Source organism: Electrophorus electricus, chromosome 11 (assembly GCF_013358815.1).
Source record: "Electrophorus electricus isolate fEleEle1 chromosome 11, fEleEle1.pri, whole genome shotgun sequence".
Classification (NCBI taxonomy): domain Eukaryota; kingdom Metazoa; phylum Chordata; class Actinopteri; order Gymnotiformes; family Gymnotidae; genus Electrophorus; species Electrophorus electricus.
Genome location: NC_049545.1, coordinates 16,145,272 through 16,165,774, shown reverse-complemented (window position 1 = coordinate 16,165,774; position 20,503 = coordinate 16,145,272). Strand labels below are relative to the sequence as shown.

Here is a 20,503-nt window from a genome sequence, read left to right as displayed (position 1 = left end):
GCAATAATACGCATAACTTCTTGTAAATTCAGTGTGGGATGGTCATACAGCCTTGTCACACCTACCACTTAATGTGACTTTCATTGTATGTTTTAATTCATGTCCTATAGGGCACGCCAATTGTAAATACCCCAACTGGGGTATACAAAGCTGTTACTAGCTCCTCTGCAATTATCTTCTTTGGAAACCTCTCAGCGTAAAAATCTTGAATGTTTGATCACAATACTTGACAATCAACAAGAGACTGCCAAGCACTGTATGTGCAGCAAACGGGACAGCACAGTGTGAAGCTGAACACTTCAGTAACTGTGTTCACACTACTTTGTGTATGGCCTTCGTTAGTTCAGATCTTGCTTTCTAGATAAATCACTTTAGGCATATTTTCTAACATGGAAATGCATTTTCAATGGGCATTTACATTTGCACTCCTAGAAACAATAACCTGATACCACAGTTGCAAAGTCTAATTGAAATATGTACCATTTATGTCTACCAGTAGCAAGTGCATAGACACTGAATTCTAATTCTCATAGACACCCTGTCTCTCTTTCTCATTCATATAGTATTTCACAGACTGAGACTTCAACCCTGTCTGGTTGCTTGGTAACTGTCAGTGTAATGCAGTTGCCAGTGTACTGCCTTCATCTATAAAGGACACTAGTCTCAGAGCAGTATGTAAACACTGGGTGCCAGGGTCACTTAAAAAAGTTGTGTGGATATCTAATAGTTTGGCGAAGAGATTTTTCGTGTGTGTGTGTGTGTGTGTGTGTGTGTGTGTGTGTGTGTGTGTGTGTGTGTGTGTGTGTGTGTGTGTGTGTGTGTGTGTGTGTGTGTGTGTGTGTGTGTGTCAGAGTAAGCAGAAGAGAACTGGCCAATCTAGTAGATAAGTGTGTTAAACAATAGTAACTGCCGTCTGAGACAATCTAATGGACAATGCACGCAAATGCATTCCGCTTTCAAAACTTAGCTGCACGTCCTTTTGTAACCAGGAGATGGCAGCACTGTTAAGCTTACAGTTTTACCACTTTAAGAAATCTAATGAATCAACTACATTCACCGAAAGGTTTATTAGAAACACCTAAAAAATGTGTTAACCTTAGAAACACATTTTGCACCTTCACTCACTGGCAACTCTATTGGATATTAGACATCATTAAATAGCTATTATTTTGAAGGTGGATTATTTAACTGTCCAGTTACAGACTGTAGCCCATCCATTGGCATTCACAATTTGTTAGCCAGTCTCTATGCCCTTTATCACTGATCCCTGCATGAACAGGACCACTGCTGACTGGATACTATTTGGGACAATTCCTAATACATCATTAACACTGACATGACAGCAGCATGGTTGTGTATAGCTTGGTGGTTAAGCTACTTGACTTACAATTGGAAGGTTACTGGTTCAAGCCCCCCCACTGACAAGTTGCCACTGTTGGGCCCCTGAGCAAGGCCCTTAACCCTCAATTGCTCAAGTTGTACTCAGTCATAATTGTAAGCTGCTTTGGATAAAAGTGTCAGGTAAATGTATGCTGAGCTAGTACAAGTTTATGCACAGCATAAACAAATTTCAGTGGCCCAAAATATCCAGCTGATCTGTGATCAGAAATGAACCATTGCTGAATGGCTAACAAACCTTTTGGTTAAAGGCTAGAATTTAACTCTACAACCACAATGTAAGCATTTTATATAAAGTGTCTGGTGATTGAAGTGTAGTGGCCACAGAACTCCAGAATAAAAAAATGAACTCCTCTTTTCAGAGGAGAGGGAGCAGATACATTTTTTTTTAAATATATGGGCAATTCATGTAAAAGAAGCACATATTTTATTCAATAATACCATGTATAATGCAATTGCATATCTTTGGCGAAAATAAACTATAAACATTTTTATTAACAGAGGTTAGAATACAAAAACCACATTTGTGTCTGTCTAACAGACAGCAGAATAAAATAATAAACTGATACTGAGGTGGCAGCTTGAGTTAGCAATAAAGTAGGAATACCAAAAGTCGAGTTTCATCATATAGCGAATCCGTGACCTTGTCAAATCCCCAAAAGAGGGAATAGAATTCCAAGTACCCCGATAATAAAATAACAAAACAGCTCATTAAGACAGTCATTAGGGATGAGTAATACACTGTGTTCAATGAATGAAAAACAGTTGCAAAAAGAGCTTCAGTGGCAGTTACAAATCATGTCAACCTTTAGTTGGCAATTTCTTCTCTTACATTCTTCAGAATTAAATCTTAAACAAACAATAAACACTATTGTAAAACAGCATTTTTGAATAGCAAACAAGAATGTCTATCTCCAGAAAATGCATGAATGACCTCATATGAACTGGCAGTTCATAATGGCAGTTTCTGATAACTGATATTTTCTGATAACATTTTATATTAAAATAGTTGTGACACCACCGTTGCAGCTCCAAAATTTTAAATATATCACAATTCTTTACAGAGAGGGCCCAAAAAGGCTTTGGCAGTCATTAAAAGCCCCTCTCCTAAGGCATGCCATCAGAAATAAAACACTTGGAACCCTTTTTACTTCAGAACAAAATGATATTTGTGATATTAAAAGCCTAGGTGAAAAAGTCCTATTTCCTTACCCTTCCTCCAAAAATTGCAAGAAATATGGCCATCATTAACTCAACAGGATACCTTTGTGGCAGTGATTAAATTGTTTTGGCACAGGTCATGCATTTCTAATGAACTGCCCCAGGGCTTAACAATTAATTCTGCACTATTGTACAATTCTCTTTAAAGAGTGTTTTTTTCCTCAGGGCTGAGGGGTGGGGGGGAACCTCTATTCTATGATGGCAGAAAACAGAGCTTATTCAACATACCAGTAAAATGACCTTGAACTTAAATATTCATTATGAGGTCAGTCTTTTGTGTGATCCCAGTGTTATCATTACTACAAACATGAAAAGGTTCCTTATTGGCAGGGAATTCAAACATACAAGTGAGTGGTTCTTTGAACCTTTTACAACACTGCAGTAAGAGGTCGCCCTTACTCCAGTTCCCATGAATTAGGGCTTCATTATAAGATGTTGAATTGAATTAGGGGTGTTAGAGTGAGAGAAATACTAAACTATAAAGACTGGACTAACAATACAGTAAGTAGTCATCCACTAACTACTGTCAAAGAGTAACTTGTGGTTTAGGCTTTGATACACCAATACAGTGCATAAATGAAAACAATGATAAGTGCAACAAAGTGGACCACTTCAAGTTGATTCAGATTGGTCCTTTTCTATGTCCTGGTGTTGGAATGACAAAAGGAATGCTGCAGGGATTATGGGATGACATGGTAGTGTTCCTGAACTGCTTTCTTCCTGCCAGCCTGTTAGTAAAAAACCTGGAGCTTGACGCATCAGACTTTCCACTCATGACCCCCATCAGTGCAGTTAGGCACACCTTATAAAAACATGCACACTCATACGCGCACAGATATATTCAAAGGTTCAAACATGGCTACTACGGCTGCCATTTTTTGTTTTGTTTTGTTTTGTTGTTGCATAGGTTGTAAACAAATAGGAAATATAAACAAAAAACTCCACTGCTAAGATCAGTTCCAGCTGCACACAAAACAGTGAGGGGACAGGAAAATGAAACAGCAGTGGCCAAAAGAAGGTGAGAGAAAGAGGTGGGTCAGCAGTGTGGGATTCTTTTTAGGGTCGATCCCCAGTTTGAAACCCACCCAGCAGAAGTCCTGCAATTCTGTCATGTATTCTTCAATGGTGATGCGACATCTGAATCAGAGCCCTCAAACCGAAAAAAGCCAAACTCGATAGCCAGCGAGGAGTTCAGTCCCAAAAATCTTGCCCTCAATTCAAACAACCACTTTGCTCTATACTACTTTTTGACACTGGCAGTGCAACCAAAGCAAAATATGTTCCAAAAAATGAACATGATCAGTGCCAACGACTGTGATGTCAGAAGGTTATTATTGCATCTGCCTTGGTATGGTAAACTGAGGTGGTCTATCCAAAAAAAAAAAAAAAAACCCAAAACAACCAAACAAAAAAAATCCACCTTTGGGGGATTTGATTTTTCCCCTTAATGCCTAGAAATTCAAAAGGTTTCACACAGGGGTGGTTAGTTCCATGTAGATTGTAGACAAGCACTCATTCTATAAACACCACAGATTCACTTGAAAAAGGAGGACACTGATTTGAAGAGGAAGCATGCAAAGTAGTTATAGTAAAGAAATAAACATGTTCATCTTTTTCCTGAAGCTTGATTTTCAGGAAAGAGTTTGTGTCTGTTATGTGAAAACACACTTAATTCTTTTGGGATAGGTATAAAAATTTTGCTTTTCTTTGCCCTCACACAAAAGGCTTCATATGGCTTAGTTCTACTGTGTGAATGGTAGTATTGCCGTAGCTTAAGCTGGAGAGGGAAATAGTCCTAATAAAGGGAGATGGGGTATAACAAAAACGAACATAAAAATGTAATTGATCAGGAGAAAAAATGAGGCACAGTCACTGCCATACAGTCTGGGGTTGGGAGAAAGGGTGTGAGGGGCACAAATTGCAGGCACACGTGCAGACCCCTCATTTCCAAAACTTTTCCATTTTTTTGCTCTTGACAGCTGAGACAGCCCGCTTGGACAGGTCCAGGCAGGAGCGGACGCCGGCCAGGTGCAGGAGAGAGCCAGCCGCCTCCTTCAGCTCCTCATCCAGTTCCGGTCTGGCCTCACGCCGCACCCTCTTGCAGGGAGGGGAGCACTTGAGTGCAGGTGGGCGGCGTGGAGTGACAGGTGTCCGCCGGGGACTCCGCTCCTCCTCTGAGTCCTCGTCGCTGTGAAAGCCTTCACTGCCGGCCCACAGTCCCTGCACTGAATCCTCTCTGGCCATACCGCCCCTGCCCTCGTCTAGAGAGGAGAGCGAGGTGGGGGAGGAAGAGGAGGAGGAAGAACGGGAAGAGCAGCGCTGGAAAGAGGAGCTGCTGTAGTTGTGGTCTTGCTTTGGGTCACTGCTCACCAGGACCGAGTCAGGTCGGGACAAGTCCATGGGGATGTCAGGGTCAGCTTACAGAGAGAAAGGAAAAGAAAAAAAACAAAACAAAAACAAAACAAAAAAAAGGTGTGTTCGTGGGCGAGTGCTACCCTGTGACCTATTAGCCCATTAAAAGCCTATTAACCTGTGAGACTTACAGAGAACACAACACAGTGTAATGTACTATATAATTCATAATACACTTCCATGCACTACAAAGTAACAATATGGATTAATTAAATTTGCAGTAAAGAGACACGATTTTTTAACACAAGGCAGCAGTAAAGACAACACAGGAGACTTAGAAAGCACTTTAAGTAGTGAAGCCTCTATTAAGGACTCTTCTGATAGCAAGCTTGGAAGAGTCATTAAGCCTCATTAGAGCTGCAAAAGACTACAGTGACATGCTTAATAAGGATGTGTGAAGAGAGAGCAATGCTACACTAATTAGGCATAAGTGGTTTTAAAAGCTACAGACTGCAACAGAGTTCTTGGCAACATATGCAAGGTTAAAAATATACATATAGTATATTGCATATTCGGACTAAAAGTCAGTCAATAATGGGAGAAGCATTTTTCGTGGGCCTTTGAATAAGCCATTTCATATTATCAGTCTAACAGATAGTTATTTTTTACAGGTGCATGATATATCAGTGTCTGATGTATATTTTTTTTGCTAATATGGACAATTTTGAATTTATGATTATTGTAATTTAAGTTGATAATTATAACAGGTAATTTTCATCAGATTAAGCCTTCTGTTTAATTTAATTCTGTTTTATATATATATATATATATATATATATATATATATATATATATATATATATATACACATACACACACAGTTATAAATGTATATAGTTATAACTAATATTATTCAAGTACCAAAACAAAATGTTTTCTTTTGTAAAGTGCAGCATGTATTTGGGATCATTTTCACATCACATTTATTGCGTTGTTGTATGTTGCAGTTTAATCATTAAGCAGAGTATCGCATGTTGGTGACTATGGAGTTTTGGAGTTATGTTTTGTTTTTTTTCTGGGAGATTTCCAGCCATAGGCTTTCTTATACCTGTACCTGTAGAATAACATTTAACAATAAGTACTAATTTAGTACTTATTGTAGGGCACTGTATATGTTGTTTAACAAACTCTAGCACTTATTGTTTATAGCATTTATCATTGTTTAAGATAGACCATATGTATTTTGCACTTCTAGGTATCAGCATTCATCCCTGTATTCTACAGTATTTTAGTTCATTGGTATGTTTAATTCTAACCTACTATACTGTACTTGGATATATTCTATGAGTAAATGACAAAGCACTTTTGTAAGTCGCTTTGGATAAGCGCGTCTGCTAAATGCCGTAAATGTAAACATTTGTGAAGAGTTAAAAAATAAAACTTTATGAAAATAAAATTCTCCTTTGTGTTAATACAGCACCTTTGCAATAACTGTGATGTCTGATATGCCTGTGACATGCCTAGTTTAACATGTCTTGCACCCACTGCACATCATATATAGACTATAGTTTGAAATGACTTTAAAATGCATAAAGGTAAAATCAAAGTTATTAATCATGGTATCGGCCACAACATGGTGCTAATTTGATATTGGTGCTTCCCTACTTATTTTCAGATTTTTTAACTTTTGTTTTTTTAAAGATTTTGAGCACATTCCTTCCTTGCTACTTGCTTATACTTATTACTGTAAATGTCAGGTATCATAGATCCTGAGAGTGGTGTCATGCTTTTCACATTGTGTGCCTATGATGTGAGATGATCAATTATCTCAACCAGTGATTGCATTCTTATGGACTCCGAATGCACATGTCCATTTGCTGTAGTTTATATAAGTTGCGGACAGAGTTAATGCAAAGGAATTCTTCACCTCACAGTCTAAACAAGTACAAAGCATAAGGAACAAAAAGAAGAAAGGGCTGAAAAAGGAAGGAGGTAGGTGTGAAGGTTTCTCTTACATGGATTGACGTGGTGCCCCGGGGCAGAGTTTAAGAGCATCATAGCTGTGGCAGCATCAATATCAGACTCTGGAAGAGAAAGGAAAAACACATAGCATTCAGCAATCTAAGCTCTCCCTCTCTCTCCCTCTCTCCATGTGTTTGCGTGAGTGTGATCAGGGGGAGGGAGTAGATCGGGGGACTGGGGTTTCTCAGTTCCCATGCCACCCTTCAGGAAACGTGAATTATTCATTACCAGCCAGATAGGGGAGAGTGAACTGCCTCCGTAGTCAAGGTTACAGAGAGCAGAGGACAGACAGAGGGAGGTGTAAGACACTGTCATTTAAGGCTACACTGAATAGTCTGCATCAGTCTGTTCCATGTATGTGGGGCTCCCCAGATCCATGCCTAAATCAAAGCACACTCTGATTAGTTTAACAGATGTGTTCTTGTTGACAACCCAAAGGTGATTTCACAAAACACAGATTCAGTGAAGTCCTAATCGAAATCCTATTTTTAATGAACAGTCCTGACTGATATCGTTTATTGTTCCACTGCTAGACATGATAAATAGACACAGTGAAGGGGAACCCAGCACTGTGGTAGTCATCCTAAAAAAATGATAGCGGGCCCAGCATGGTTGACATGTAGGAAGTACACAATCTTTCGAAATTGAAAGAAAACATGGATTTTTATTTATTTTTTTTTTTGCATGGGTTTTCCCAGGTGTTACAGTGAGACCAGATGTGAAAGGGCGATCTTGTCCTTAAAGGCTAACAGTCCCCTAATGCTTAGTTAATGTCTATAACTGATTTGTTTTGGTCATGGCTGGCATATTATGGGAATTGGCAAATAGACTGATGTTTTAGAATTCAGTTTGCATACAAAATTAAATCATCTGTATGCAAACCACCTTTTCAAGATATCTCAGATATTTTTGCCCATACAGTACATTCTTAAAATTATTTCAGTCAGTCAATCATACTTGTAGTAGTATACCCATGATCAATTTAAATAATTTGAGTATTTATCTGATCATATTTGATGAATTTGCCTAATGAGAACAAAATAGGACATAGCAGGCAGTAAAAGATCAAAGCAAAGTTTATTTATATATTTATTTTATATGCTTTGCAAGATCAAATTGAGTGGCATATGTTACTCCTGTGTGGAAGAACATGTGTTAGTCGTCAGTGACTTAAAACGGGGCTCCATTGTGGCTTTGACTCAGTCTGAAAATCAATATGGCATACTAGTTTCCTGAAAACATATAAGGGTGTCATAGAATGTATAAAAAGAGAATGCCTCACCTTTGAGAGAGCAGCCCTGTAGAAAGAGATTACGGGAAGGCGAGAAGGCACTGCCAGAGAAAGAAAGAAGAAAGAGGGTGATGGAGAGAGGAGGGAGACAGAGAGAGAGGGTGGGAGAGAGGGAGAATTGTTAAGACAGTGAAGAATAGGGATCAGAACAGAGAACAATTCACCTTCAGCATCTGTGTGTGTGTGTGTGTGTGTGTGTGTGTGTGTGTGTGTGTGTGTGTGTATTTGTGTATGCACATGCCCATAATTGTGTATGTGCATCTCACCTAGGTGGGGAGGCAGGAGGTGTATAGAAGCCATGGGGTGCAGGGAAGTGCTGTTTCTTTAGAGCTTGGATCAGATTCGGCCTGTACTCAGGGTCAACGCACCATAAAGAGCCCTTCCCATTTACCTGATGTAGCCACAAAGAAAGAAGTTAAAAAACAACCTCCAGATTTTGGAAAATAACTTGCTATCTGACATGGCTCCTTTTTTGAAGTGAAATTTGTTCACTTTTTGTCTGAAATTTTTCAAATTGAAAAGTTACCATTTTTGCACTCAAGGGTAAATATATTTAAAGTTGATTTCAACTATACAAAGACAAAAGTGATACACCAGAACAAAGTGAGAAAGAGTATGTATATGATTAAAAGAGAGAAAGAAAAAGTGTCTGGCTGAGGGATGATCTTACACCAGCACTAAAGGGGTCAATGGTTAGAAAGTGACAGCTCCAAAAGCCTGTGCAAGCCCTGTTCTTCAGAGAGAATGAAGAATAGCTGGTTTCAAATGACATCACCAGGTTTCAATTGCCATGACAACATTTCCTCCTTCCTGTTTATGAGCTGGCTAGTAATCTGAGTCAAGGTTATAGCCCTCCTCCCACCTACTGCATGCTCTCGTTCTGAGGTCTTATCACACTGAACAACTTAATATCAGACTGTCTTCATATAGTCACCCGTGTCACCAAGTAGCACCTGTTTAACATGTAGCATCTGTTTAGCATTAAAAAAACAACCTGAAAAAGCACCTATTTACTTGGAGTAAAATAGACTTGAATCAAGTATAAAAAAGATATATGATAAATATACCAGCAGTAAAACACCTTCTGTCCTTTCTGTACTCTCTACTTTCCACTTTCTCTATTCTTCTCTCTCTCTTGCATGCACCCAAACACTGATAAGGCTACTCTGCATGTGCCTGGAGCTTTCTCTACAGATTCTCCCTGGGAGGGCCCCCGACCTTGACTGGATTCAGGGTCTCTCTCACCTTTCCTGCACCCCAGCAGATATACTCACAAGACCCACACATGAGCAGGCCTCTAACCACTACAACACTGCTTCATTTGCTTCATGCTCTATTAACTACCATGCAAAGTCATTAAATTGTCCATAATTTTTACATTATGTTTACAGTTATTATGTAGTTAATACAACTGAAATCAACAACCCACAAAAATTACCAATGATTTAAATGTCATAAAAATAATTAAAAATAATATAAATCAGCATTTTTTTCAAATAACATTTGTAGGTATTTTGGTAAGGGTGGAGGGGTAATTAGGGAGGGGTTATTACTTTGTTCCAGGTCATAATGTTCTATTAGCATATTTTTTTCAAAGCTCATGATGATTTGCCAGGAAGTATAATAAGCCAATGGTGAAACAAAGAGTGCAGTGCTGAGCTCAAGGTTTCATGTGTGCATGGTTATGGGGAAGGCTTTGGTCCCCAATTGTCCCCTTAATTTGTCCCTTTGCAACGCCTTATTGAATACAGTTACTGTATTTTCTCTACTGTATTTCTTTACAACACCTTATTAAACACTGTTAAATACTGTTAAATTAGCTGAGAACTGAGAACCCATGACCTTTCCATATGGGATTAGTTTTGGATGGGAACTAGACAGTAAGTAAGCCAGACAAAGTGAAGAACCCAGCCAGAGTGAGGAACACAATACTTTGGCGTTTTGCCAGCACGCTAGAACGGTAGGTGTTGAACTTGTCTCTGTGATAAGCCACTCTCAAAAGCTGCAGATATAAAGGTGCTGAAGTATGAATTAGCCAAACTTCAATCAGGTAATGTGCATCAGGAAGAGAGAGAAAAAAACTGAAACCTGAAAAGGACCAGAGCAGGGACCTCAGCTCACCTTCCCAAGGCTCTTCTCCACCTTACGGAAGCACTTGTTGAGAGACAGGTTGTGGCGCACTGAGTTCTTCCAGCCAGTGGGGGCACTGGAGAAGTAGGGGAAGTGCTCCAGGATCCAGCCATAGATGTCCTTGACGGGCAATGACTTGCTGGGCGACTGTTCAATAGCCATGTAGATGAGCAGGGAAAAGGAGAATGGGGGCTTGGACTTGAGCGAGTCCTGATCATTTGCGCGAGAGCAAGCGGACGAGGCCGGCGAGCTGGAGAAGTGCTCTGACCTGCCCTCGATGTCAAAGAGCGGGCTGGGGCTAGCCTGGGCCTCGGGCCCACCCAGCGTGAAGTTCTGCAGGAGGTTCTCGTGAAGCCAGTTGAGGTTGGTGAGCTCCTCGTCGGCGGCACCGGATACGCGGTCGACGCTGGTGGCCAGGGGGCTGGAGGCACACTCAGCCTCAGGCAGCGCGGCTGCCCTGCATGACGCCTGCGCACACACGTGATCCTCTAGCAACCCTGGGGACTCTGCTTTCTTATCCGGCGACATACCGATGATTGGACCCATTAAAACAAGGAGGGCTGGGCAAGAGGAGAAAACAACAGACACTGAGAAACATATGACCGTTACATTAAACCTGACAAAGAGAGCTTATTGGTTTTGTTTTGTTTTCTGTAAAACAGAACAGGTAAGACCAAAGAGAAAATAATGCCACATATTGAAATGATTTACTAATCAGGCCAAGGGTCTGTCTCTCTCTCCTCTTACTGCCATCTCTGGTGCCTGAGGAGAGACTCTCCTTTATGAGGACCCACGAGGAGCACACTTCAAGTGGCCAAAATGATTGTAGTTTCTCTTTTCTGCCTACCCACCTCCCCACAGCCCACATACAACTATTATTCAGTCATCAATGACAATGAAAAACTATCCAGCCATTCTTGAACAAGGAGGGCTCCAGTAAAACAAAATAGCCTTGAGAGGCACCTCTGCACCAGCCAGACACTACCACTGACATACCTCTTTGGCTGTATCCTTGGGACTTATTTGCATCAGTGTGAAAAGTTCTGTCCACTGGAATTAAACTGCTCTCTTCGGTTAGAGTGATGTGCAGCTAATCGGAAACAAATTTTCATTCATCATCAGTGACAGTCAGACTGTTTGGCAGCATTATCCCTGTAATGCAGAAAAAAGAAATTGGCCTGAAGGAGTTTTTGGCACAGTATTCCTCACCTACCATTTACGCGTCATTTCCGCGAACTGACTTCAGATGACCCACCGTTAAGTCCATCCGCACAAAAATTATGTCCAAGTGCAGGGATGTGTTTCCCAGTTGTGGCATTAAGAGAAGAAAGGAGGTCAGAGCATTAAAATACAAATCAGACAGTCCCTCCTATCTACTCACACCAAGCTTAAATCTTTACTCTTGATGTCACCATGACAACCAGGCTGTCACAGTTAGGGGGAGGGGCATAGTGGTGGGGTGGGGATGTGGTGACAGGTGCTTAGACTGAGAAGCAAATGAGAGCAGGGAGCAGGAAAGTCCATCTAGTGCAGCCTTCAACCACATTCACAATCTCCTACATTATCCTCCCCCAGAACGAAGAGCATAGGTATTGCATGCCGTCCCTGGGAGGAAGGGAGGGAGGGAGGGGATGAGCAGCTCACTGGAGAGGTAGAGGCTTTCACCAGTAGCTTTAGGGAAAAACTGGGTCATACCCAGTCAGAGTAAGTATAAAAGGAGGAAGAAAGTGTGTGTAGATAGGAAGGCTACATTGGGCAGGTCAGTGGTCTGGCTGGCTGGTCTCTCAGTACCTTCAATACAAAACGAAACCAATTGCAACAGCGCAGCATCAGGGCCACAGTGGAGAAATATCAGCTGGTTCCACTTAGACAGAACGCACACAGCCAGGGGAGAGGGAAACCATCCAAAATATGACCATCCAGGAGCGGTGGAGAAAAAGACTGAGCAGGAGAGCGAGACAGCATGAGGAAGCACCATGGAAACAGTAGATATTAATAAATAAGTCATTCTGTCCATGATGAGTCTAAAAAGAGGAGCAATCACATGTCAGGCAGCAACAAAGCTGCCCATTTGTGTTACAGCAAAGCTTCCTCCATGACGGCAAGCCAGGAATGGAAATCTTTCACTTGGGAGAGTAGTTAGCGGTCAAGTGCAGTTACAAATATACACACAGTCTTTGACAGTGACAATTCCTCTTACCTGCACATAAACAGCAAGGCATCAACCTTTTCTGATGCTTGTAATGTGTAATGACTGAAGGTGAAAGTGTGCTGTTTTCAGAATATATAGGTAGTTGCAGAACTGCAGACACTTTCTTGTGTTATCATAATGTGAGTATACTTGGGTTATAACCACACCTAAATACTGCATCCCTTAACCCATTAATATTTGCACGCCTCACCTCTTTAGCCCCTGGGTCATCCATAACTCCCTTCAACACCAAAAGCGCTCACCGTGGCTTAGTGTAGCAGTCCTAATAGCTTCCAGGTGCTGTGGCACGGGATTGTAGGAGCTCTCAGGCCTCAAAAGCACACTCCCTCTACATCTGACAATCTCCGTGCAGGAGACACGGCCGCCCGGCAGGTGGGCAGAGTGCCTTTTACGTGATTAGCTCGTAGTGAGTTATCATCATTGTTATGATTATTGTAATTAGCATCGCTCTTATCGAGAGGCATCAAAGCAGCAGCCAGGCCGAGGGATGTGGTGGTTAATGGGCCACTTGTAAGCGAATGGGAGGGGAGGAGGGGGCGCTACTGGGAGACAGAGAAGGCAAAGATGGGCCGGGCTGGCCGCACAACACCCGCCACCTCATCTGCAAGTTAAAAATCCCACTCGAGCTGCCGGGCCTTTCACGATCACACACAGAGAAAGGGGGAGAAGTAGAGAGTGAGAAACCAGGAAAGGGAGGAAGAGACAAAAGAAGGAGAAAGAGGGAAAGAAGAGAGAGGCAGAGAGGATAGAGAGGTGAGCGAGGGAGAGCGAGGGATAGAGAGGAGAGAGGAAAAAGATGTAGCGAGAGGAGAGAGAGAGTGTAAAAGAGAGAGAGAGAGAGAGAGAGAGAGAGAGAAAGAGGAAAGACAAGACAGAGAAGCTGCAGAGGGTTCCATTTTAGCCTTTCATCCCTAAAGCCACAAAAGTACAGGTGGTGATCCAGAGTAGCCTCTCCTGCAACCTACAGTGCACCTAAAGTGCTTCTGAGGGACCAGCACGAAAGAAAGAAACATGACCTCTTCCATTACCCCTGATAGCTTTCTGTTTATTTGTCCTAACCAAAGAGCCTTTTATAGTACTCAGTGTCTCTTAAAAGAGCTGTTGTGAGGAGGTTAATGTGAAGAGATCAATAAATATAGGAATTGCTTAGGCTAGCACCTCCTCACTCACCTCAACATAAAAGTTAAGGCAGATACACAGGCAAAGAATGTGGGTCTAGCCATAAACATTTAACATTAACCTTTCAAAAACTGCCTTACTGTAAGTTTTATATAGTATTATAAAAGTATCCATTGTGTATCATCAATCCAGAATATCTCTACCACAAGCAGTATTGGCACTTTATTGTTTGATTTGCAGTTTGAACTGAATTTGAATAGGAATCAATTTGAATCAGGACCCAGATTAAATGTCCAGCCCTATATAAAATGATCTAATAAAGAGAGAGAGTGGCACACACACACGATCCCTTTCAAAGTGACACAAAATCCTCTATAAAAGTATTGCCCCAGACAAAGTACTGAAACACCATAGTGGGAGAGCACTGACAGTGAATACAAATATAAAAATAAGAATACAAATACCCATATACCAGTTTTGGACACCAAGAGGAAAAGACCATTGTGTATGAAAAGGGAAAATATCCTTTGAGAAACAGCAATTGAGCCCAGCCGTTAATGCCTCCGCCCAAACTTGCCCCAGGTGTTTAAACACGTCAAACCCTGTCTTTAGAAGTCCAACACTCCAAAGGTTGATATTGGTAAACAAGAAACTATTGCTAAAAAACGTATCTGACTATATAGATATGAAAAGTCCCACGTCTCTCATACATGCAAAGGTGTGTCACAAACTCAAAGGCAAGCAAACATTCAGACTGAACAGTATTACATTCTTTCAACACTGCTGGCATTCATTTGGAATATTCTGGTGTCTCACCACTGGGAAGCAAAAGTCTTTCAAAGAAGTAGGCTAATAACAGGGAAAAAGACATGCAACAGCAATAAGCCTAAAAATAAAGCAGGCTCAAAATGTTGCGATCATTTTAAAAACAAAGCCACGAAGTACCATGTCGTTCCGTTGCGTGTGTGTGTGCGCGTGCACGCGCATATGTGTGCGTGTTTGCGTGTGAGGGAGATCAAGTGCATTGTCATCGTGCTTATGTAAAACATCCTCAGGGACACTTACCAAAGTTGACACGAAGACAATTCCCATCCCCCTACAGTGTCACAGGCCTGGGTCAGTATAGCACTGGGCCCCTGGCCGCTGGAATTCACCCAGATAACAGGATGGCAATTTCAAGAAAGTTCACAGAGTGAGTTCAGTGCTTGGCGGGCTGACTGATACACTGGAGGGAGTCTGGCCTACTGGTCGACGTCACTGACACTCCCTGGCGACAAGGAGGCAAATGGAGCAAACATAGACGCTTCCACAGTTGTACTCAGACCAGGCAAACTGATTCACATGCCTCTGATAAACTGTGATATCTCTCTCTCTCTCTCTCTCTCTCTCTCTAGCCTACAGTATCTAGACTGTCTTTACTGGTTTTCACTGTATACAAGCCCATATACTTTTTCTTTGCATGAGGATTTTATTTATCATTGATTATTAACAATGATTCTGAATAATCATATTCATCACTTGTTAGACATACAGTAGACACTTTTCTCCCTCACATGGGGTTTCTACATCTCATTTGCAGCAAGACGAGACATTGCAGGAATACAACCAGCACAAAGCTGCAGGACCCACTGACCTAAGAAGAGCCCTAGACACAGGGAAGCTGCTTTGTGGGTCCTCGGCAAAACGGACCAATTTCCATTGGCTAGCAATTCATAAACTGGCTTCACATGGGTCATCGGATGGCCCCAGCTTTGTGGCTCTTCTGCTGTTTTCTAAACATTGCAACCTAGTTCATGGTGAACACAAACTGCCACCGCCCGCACACGCACACAGTGTCCTGGCAGGGTGGGGGGGGGGGGGACAAACGAGGAAGTGGGGAAATCTGGCAACTGTTTCACAAGTAACTGTATTTTGACACATACAGGACGAAAAGGAACACAGGGATGAAATGCTTCCAGAACACTGCAGACATCCGCCCCCCTCCGTCCCGTTCTCACCCACCCCACTGCTGGATGTGTGTCAGAGAAGTAAGCACTGGAGTGACACTGACGTCTCCCCCCTCACCTGCCCGCCCCTGCCCCAATTCAATCAGTTGCCAGGGGGAAGCGCAGCTGAGGGCAGCCTGTCCATAAACCCTAACACAACCTTAAACACGACAGCACTCATTTCTCTGTGCCTCACTCTTCACTGACAGGCTTTAAGCACAATCAGAATTGTAAATCTAACAAATGAACCTGAAAACCTGCTTAGCTATTTCTCTGTCTTAACAAAAAGAAAATAAATAAAGCTCTCTTTAAGAAATGCAATTCCTTATTAAGCACAATACCTAGAATTATTTAGCATGGAGCTTTACTATTATTGTAACATGTAGCTTAAGCCAGGCCCTTCTAATATTTGGTGAGTATTATCCAAGGTAGTCCATGCATCTTTAGAGCCTTTTTAATTAAACAATCCCTGTTTATTCAGCAAGGAGTGATCCACACAAAGGACCACTGGAGTCAGTGACACAAGGCACAAACTGGATTCTTACTCTCAATCAGGTGAACAGATTCAGCATCACTATCAATGGGGGAGCGGGTGCCAATGTCAGTGTGTCTTAACCCCCCCCAAAAGACCTCCGCCAGAGTGGAGGAACGGACATATAAGCAAACACAGAAATCAGCAGGGATTCACTGGGTTACAACCGTGATGGATCCAGTGACACAGAATCCCTGTTTCCCAGACATCATGGTGGAAAAACAGAGCAACTCGGGAAGCCACGGGCATCTCAATGTGAAGCAAGCCAATGTGCTCGCTTAACAGAGGAGCAAGTTCAAATGCACAGAAGTGTGCCTCCCATAAGAGGAAAGCTTTTATGCATTTGCAACCCAAATTCAGACCAGCAGTCTATATTGGATTACGGCGAGCTGATGTCATGTAACCAAGACAACTGAAGCCTTGTGGGCTCGTGGGGATGTCCCTCCTCCTGGTCGGCTACTCTGGGTGAAAAAATACATAATGGGGATGGGTGTGAGAGAGAGAGAGAGAGAGAGAGAGAGAGAGAGAGAGAGAGAGAGAGAGTGAGAGTGTGTGTGTGTGTGTGGGTGGGTGGGTGGGTATGGCAGAAGGCGATGAAAAACGTGTGCAGCTGCAGGAGCTGAAAACAGTCATCTACCAACAAAGGCCAGATCATATCAACTGGAGACTCAGCAAAGGCTACCACATTAAAGGTGCAAATATGTCTGATGAACCAGATAGGAATCCCTGAATAAAATCAAGATATCAAGCAAAAGAATATGTAAATAAGTTCGAGTTCCTATTTACGGCACTTTCTGGTACAATAAATTCAGATTATGATTTCAAAATAACTACATTAGCTGCCACATCATCTTTGCATCAAAATGTTATTTTAAAATGCTTGCGTAATTTTGCATACTGTTCCTGATATTCAAGGACAATATCAGGTGCAAATCTACAGTAAAACATCATGAAGAAGGTTGAATGGTCTGCAGAGGTCGTCAACATTCACACAAGGTTTAGTACTTCTTCCCTGGAGGCTAACTGCATTTATGTTGCCTTTGCAAGACAGGACATCCCCCTTGCTTGCAACACCCATCCGGTGAAATTCAACAACACAATTCGGACACTGCTCCATATCCTCAACGGTGCCTTGATCACAGACAATGTTCTTAATACCCACTGGGGTCACAAAGTGAAGTAAAACACTTAAAAAAGATGGACCTTCAGCGTATATTGCACAAGAACTGGCAACGCTCCTTTTGCTCAAATAAAAGCTACCAATCGCCATCAAGACAGCCTGCTTGATGATGTAACACAAGAACTTCACCAAGCTTCCAGATGTGTATGACCCATATATCAATTAATCCTACTGATGTTGAGGAACAAATTTGTGTGTTCAGAGACATGTGGGGCAGGTCAAACATACTAAAGTTTCTCTGTGCTTGTTCCGCAGAATGTACCATAAAGCATAGCCCACAGGCTCTGCCATGACATGAAGGATTTCATATAAGCAGGATTTAAAGGACAGTCATGCTTAAAAGCTACGCAAATTAAAATGTACAACATCTTTATCTTAAGAACACAAAACGTCATTTTCCAACAGTCTCAAAAAAATCCATAGCCCATTTGCTCAATCATCAGTACAGAAAGTGCTGGAAGCCCTCAATTGTCTGGCAATAACTTAACAACAGGTTGACTCCTCCTTTATCTTTTCTTTGTCTTGGTTTGCTGTTTATCTGGGCCTTAGTTGTCAGCAAACAACATCTGTTCAATGAAGCAGACTGATCAGCTCCCCACCCTCTATGCGACACAAATGAAGAACTGAAAAAGCTTATTTTAAGAAACTTCAAAATCCACTCAACATCACTGAGACCCCAACATTTTGCACACACACACCCCCTCAATTCTATCTCATTAAAATTGTCAGTCTTGTGACTAGCCACAGAACAAAGAGTTTGTAAAAGGTTTAGTGCTCAGCTCTCGATCAGTACATCTTGTAGTCATGTAACTTATTGCTGATGTCAAACAAATCAACTTCTCATTTGAGTTTGTGATTAAGGGTCATTAGAAAACTTGATAATTTTTTGAGAATCATGAGGACATTAACTGTCCAGTGGAATAGATTAAAGATAAAAGCAAAGCAGTCATTTGTTTACAGAAAAACAAATGAACACAATAGAGAATGACCACAAAACCATGGTTTGCACTGGCATCACTTCCAGATTCAAATTGTGACTATAATAAATATAGGAATAGTGGTAACAGTTGTTCAATCAACAGGCAGACTCTCTGGCTCAAAATGGCTAACAGATTGCAGTGTCAATATAAGGTCAAGCTTTCAATGAATGGGAGGAATCAGATGGAAAATAGAGTGAATAAAAGGCAGACCTCTCGGTATTTTATTGAGATTGGTCAATCAAAAGTAAGGTTGATTAAAATATCTGAAGCCATGACCATGTTTATACGAACCAGATGTTTGTCAGGAACTGACAGGAAGTGGCCAATATGTGTTCGGAATTTTCTTGTGTAGGTGAAATGAGTCATTGTCTAACTGTGAGTTGTGAACGTCAGCAGTGCCTTTAGATATTGAGGAAGCAATGTGTAGTCGCTGTTGGCCTTACTCAGAAAGCCTCAACAATAATTGTCTAACCAACACGGTAAAGGCTCTTCTCCCAAGATATGATACGTCAAGGTTGCCTTTAATGTTCACACAGAGTGTACACAACCATTTGTAGCGTTGTCACCGCTGCACAGTTGGAAGTACCCAGCCCACAATAAAAAGTATTATTGCCTAGAATCCAGATTGAACCAAAGGTTGTTGTGGACCCGTCTACGCCTGGGTTATTGACCATTTGTGCAATTTTCATTCAGATAGCTAAGCTAGTTTCAAACGAACCGGAAAGCGGGAGACTTACTATTTTTGAACGTTTTGGTTTTGTTGTGGAATTTTGCGCTCCTCTACCAATAGTTGTAGAAGCTATTTTCCCGCGATTTTAAAACAATACAGACAACACAGTGCGCGTGATGATAGTCAAAGTAAGAAAGGAAACAACGATATCTGAAGCATAATGCCAGCAAAAAAGAAACCTACACTACATTTATCGAACAAATCGCACGTAGAAGCGCATGCAAACACCGTCTCAAGTAGCTCGCTCCATCAGTGGCCTCAATCACAAAAGAAGTTTGTTCTCATGCGCTCACCGAGTCGGGCTACATACCACAGACAAGGCAAAGGCATTTCCCTGTTGATATGGCTGCATATTTCTTCAGCATATATACTCGACATTAAGAGAAGTATAAACACTGAACACTTGTCACAAGAGTGCAAAGTAAAAATACAGGAACTAAAGCTCCGTGTTAACGTACGCGCCCAAGGTCCCCATGCTGTAAGGCACCCTATCGCTGGACTTCCAATGTTAGCAAATAACTTTTTTAGAGCTATACAAGTCACCACGTGAATGCTAATACATTTAAATTATTTAACGATTGTTCCACTACTTACATTCATGCAAGCTGGTCCTATTTAGAAGCGCAACAGAGGTTAAATTCGCCAAATGTTCTCATGTAGATGTCAACCTCAAACTGAGTCAGTAATCAGCAGCTGCTTCCTCCATCCGTGCTGCGCTCGTATCACGCCGCACAGCAACGCTACCAAACCCCTTCGCCGTTACTAAGGCAACAGACCCACTTCAGCCAATCATAACCCCTCCCCTTCGATATCCCCTGGCAACTGCCGCAGCGCGATAGCACCACTGCTAAGCTCCTTCATGGCCACGCCATTCTAACTCAGTCACATGTGTTCTGTCTTTGCCAAGCCTGTATCAGAAATCGTTTAGGTTTTTTATAATGGCATTTTTATTGTTTTATTGTTATCTAGCTTATTCTGTGTCAAAGTAAATGAAATGTAGCTTTGTTTAAAAATCCATCTTGTCAAGTGAAACGTGACCGCCTTTTCATTACACCATATCTTGACCTCATTGTCCAGCTGACACATTTATGATATGACACTGTAGTGTAGCACTCGCACCTGGGTGCGACCAAACTTTCACAAAAACTCAGTGATATAATGCAACACTTGGGTCTAATGGGAGATCGTCATGGTGGCAAGAGAACTGTGAAAAACTACTTTCAACAGCATTTTCATCTGTTTGCACAATGGGAAAGAAATAAATTAGTTATATGACCATTGGAATGATAGGGTAATATGAGATTGCAAGATTAAACGCAAGTAGCCTACAATAAGTGTTACTGAACCCATA

The 20,503-nt window shown here is 41.7% G+C and overlaps 1 protein-coding gene across 4 annotated transcripts; it reads right to left on the bottom strand.

Moving 5' to 3' along the window:
* Window positions 1-1,806: 1,806 nt before the first annotated feature.
* Window positions 1,807-19,891, bottom strand: foxn2a (forkhead box N2a). Of its 4 annotated transcripts, XM_035531762.1 has the most exons (8): window positions 19,747-19,891; window positions 11,628-11,654; window positions 11,411-11,504; window positions 10,406-10,974; window positions 8,551-8,675; window positions 8,276-8,325; window positions 6,987-7,055; window positions 1,807-5,036 (listed from the first exon to the last, which is right to left on the bottom strand). In XM_035531762.1, the coding sequence occupies exons 2-8, from the start codon at window positions 11,628-11,630 to the stop codon at window positions 4,561-4,563; spliced, it is 1,386 nt and encodes a 461-aa protein (XP_035387655.1). In that variant the 5' UTR covers window positions 11,631-11,654; window positions 19,747-19,891; the 3' UTR covers window positions 1,807-4,560. The 4 variants fall into 4 exon arrangements, with proteins under 4 accessions (XP_035387655.1, XP_026883571.1, XP_026883580.1 ...); XM_027027770.2 differs by lacking the exon at window positions 11,628-11,654 and having other exon boundaries at window positions 11,411-11,566; XM_027027779.2 differs by lacking the exons at window positions 11,411-11,504; window positions 11,628-11,654.
* Between the last annotated feature and the right edge of the window lie 612 nt (window positions 19,892-20,503).

Excerpts from the sequence above, each read along its gene's own strand:
- foxn2a (XM_035531762.1), bottom strand. Across the intron at positions 8,676-10,405 it reads TGGAGAAGAGCCTTGGGAAG|GTAAATGGGAAGGGCTCTTT; the intron begins GTGAGCTGAGGT and ends TGGCTACATCAG. Across the intron at positions 7,056-8,275 it reads ACAGGGCTGCTCTCTCAAAG|AGTCTGATATTGATGCTGCC; the intron begins GTGAGGCATTCT and ends TTTCTCTTCCAG.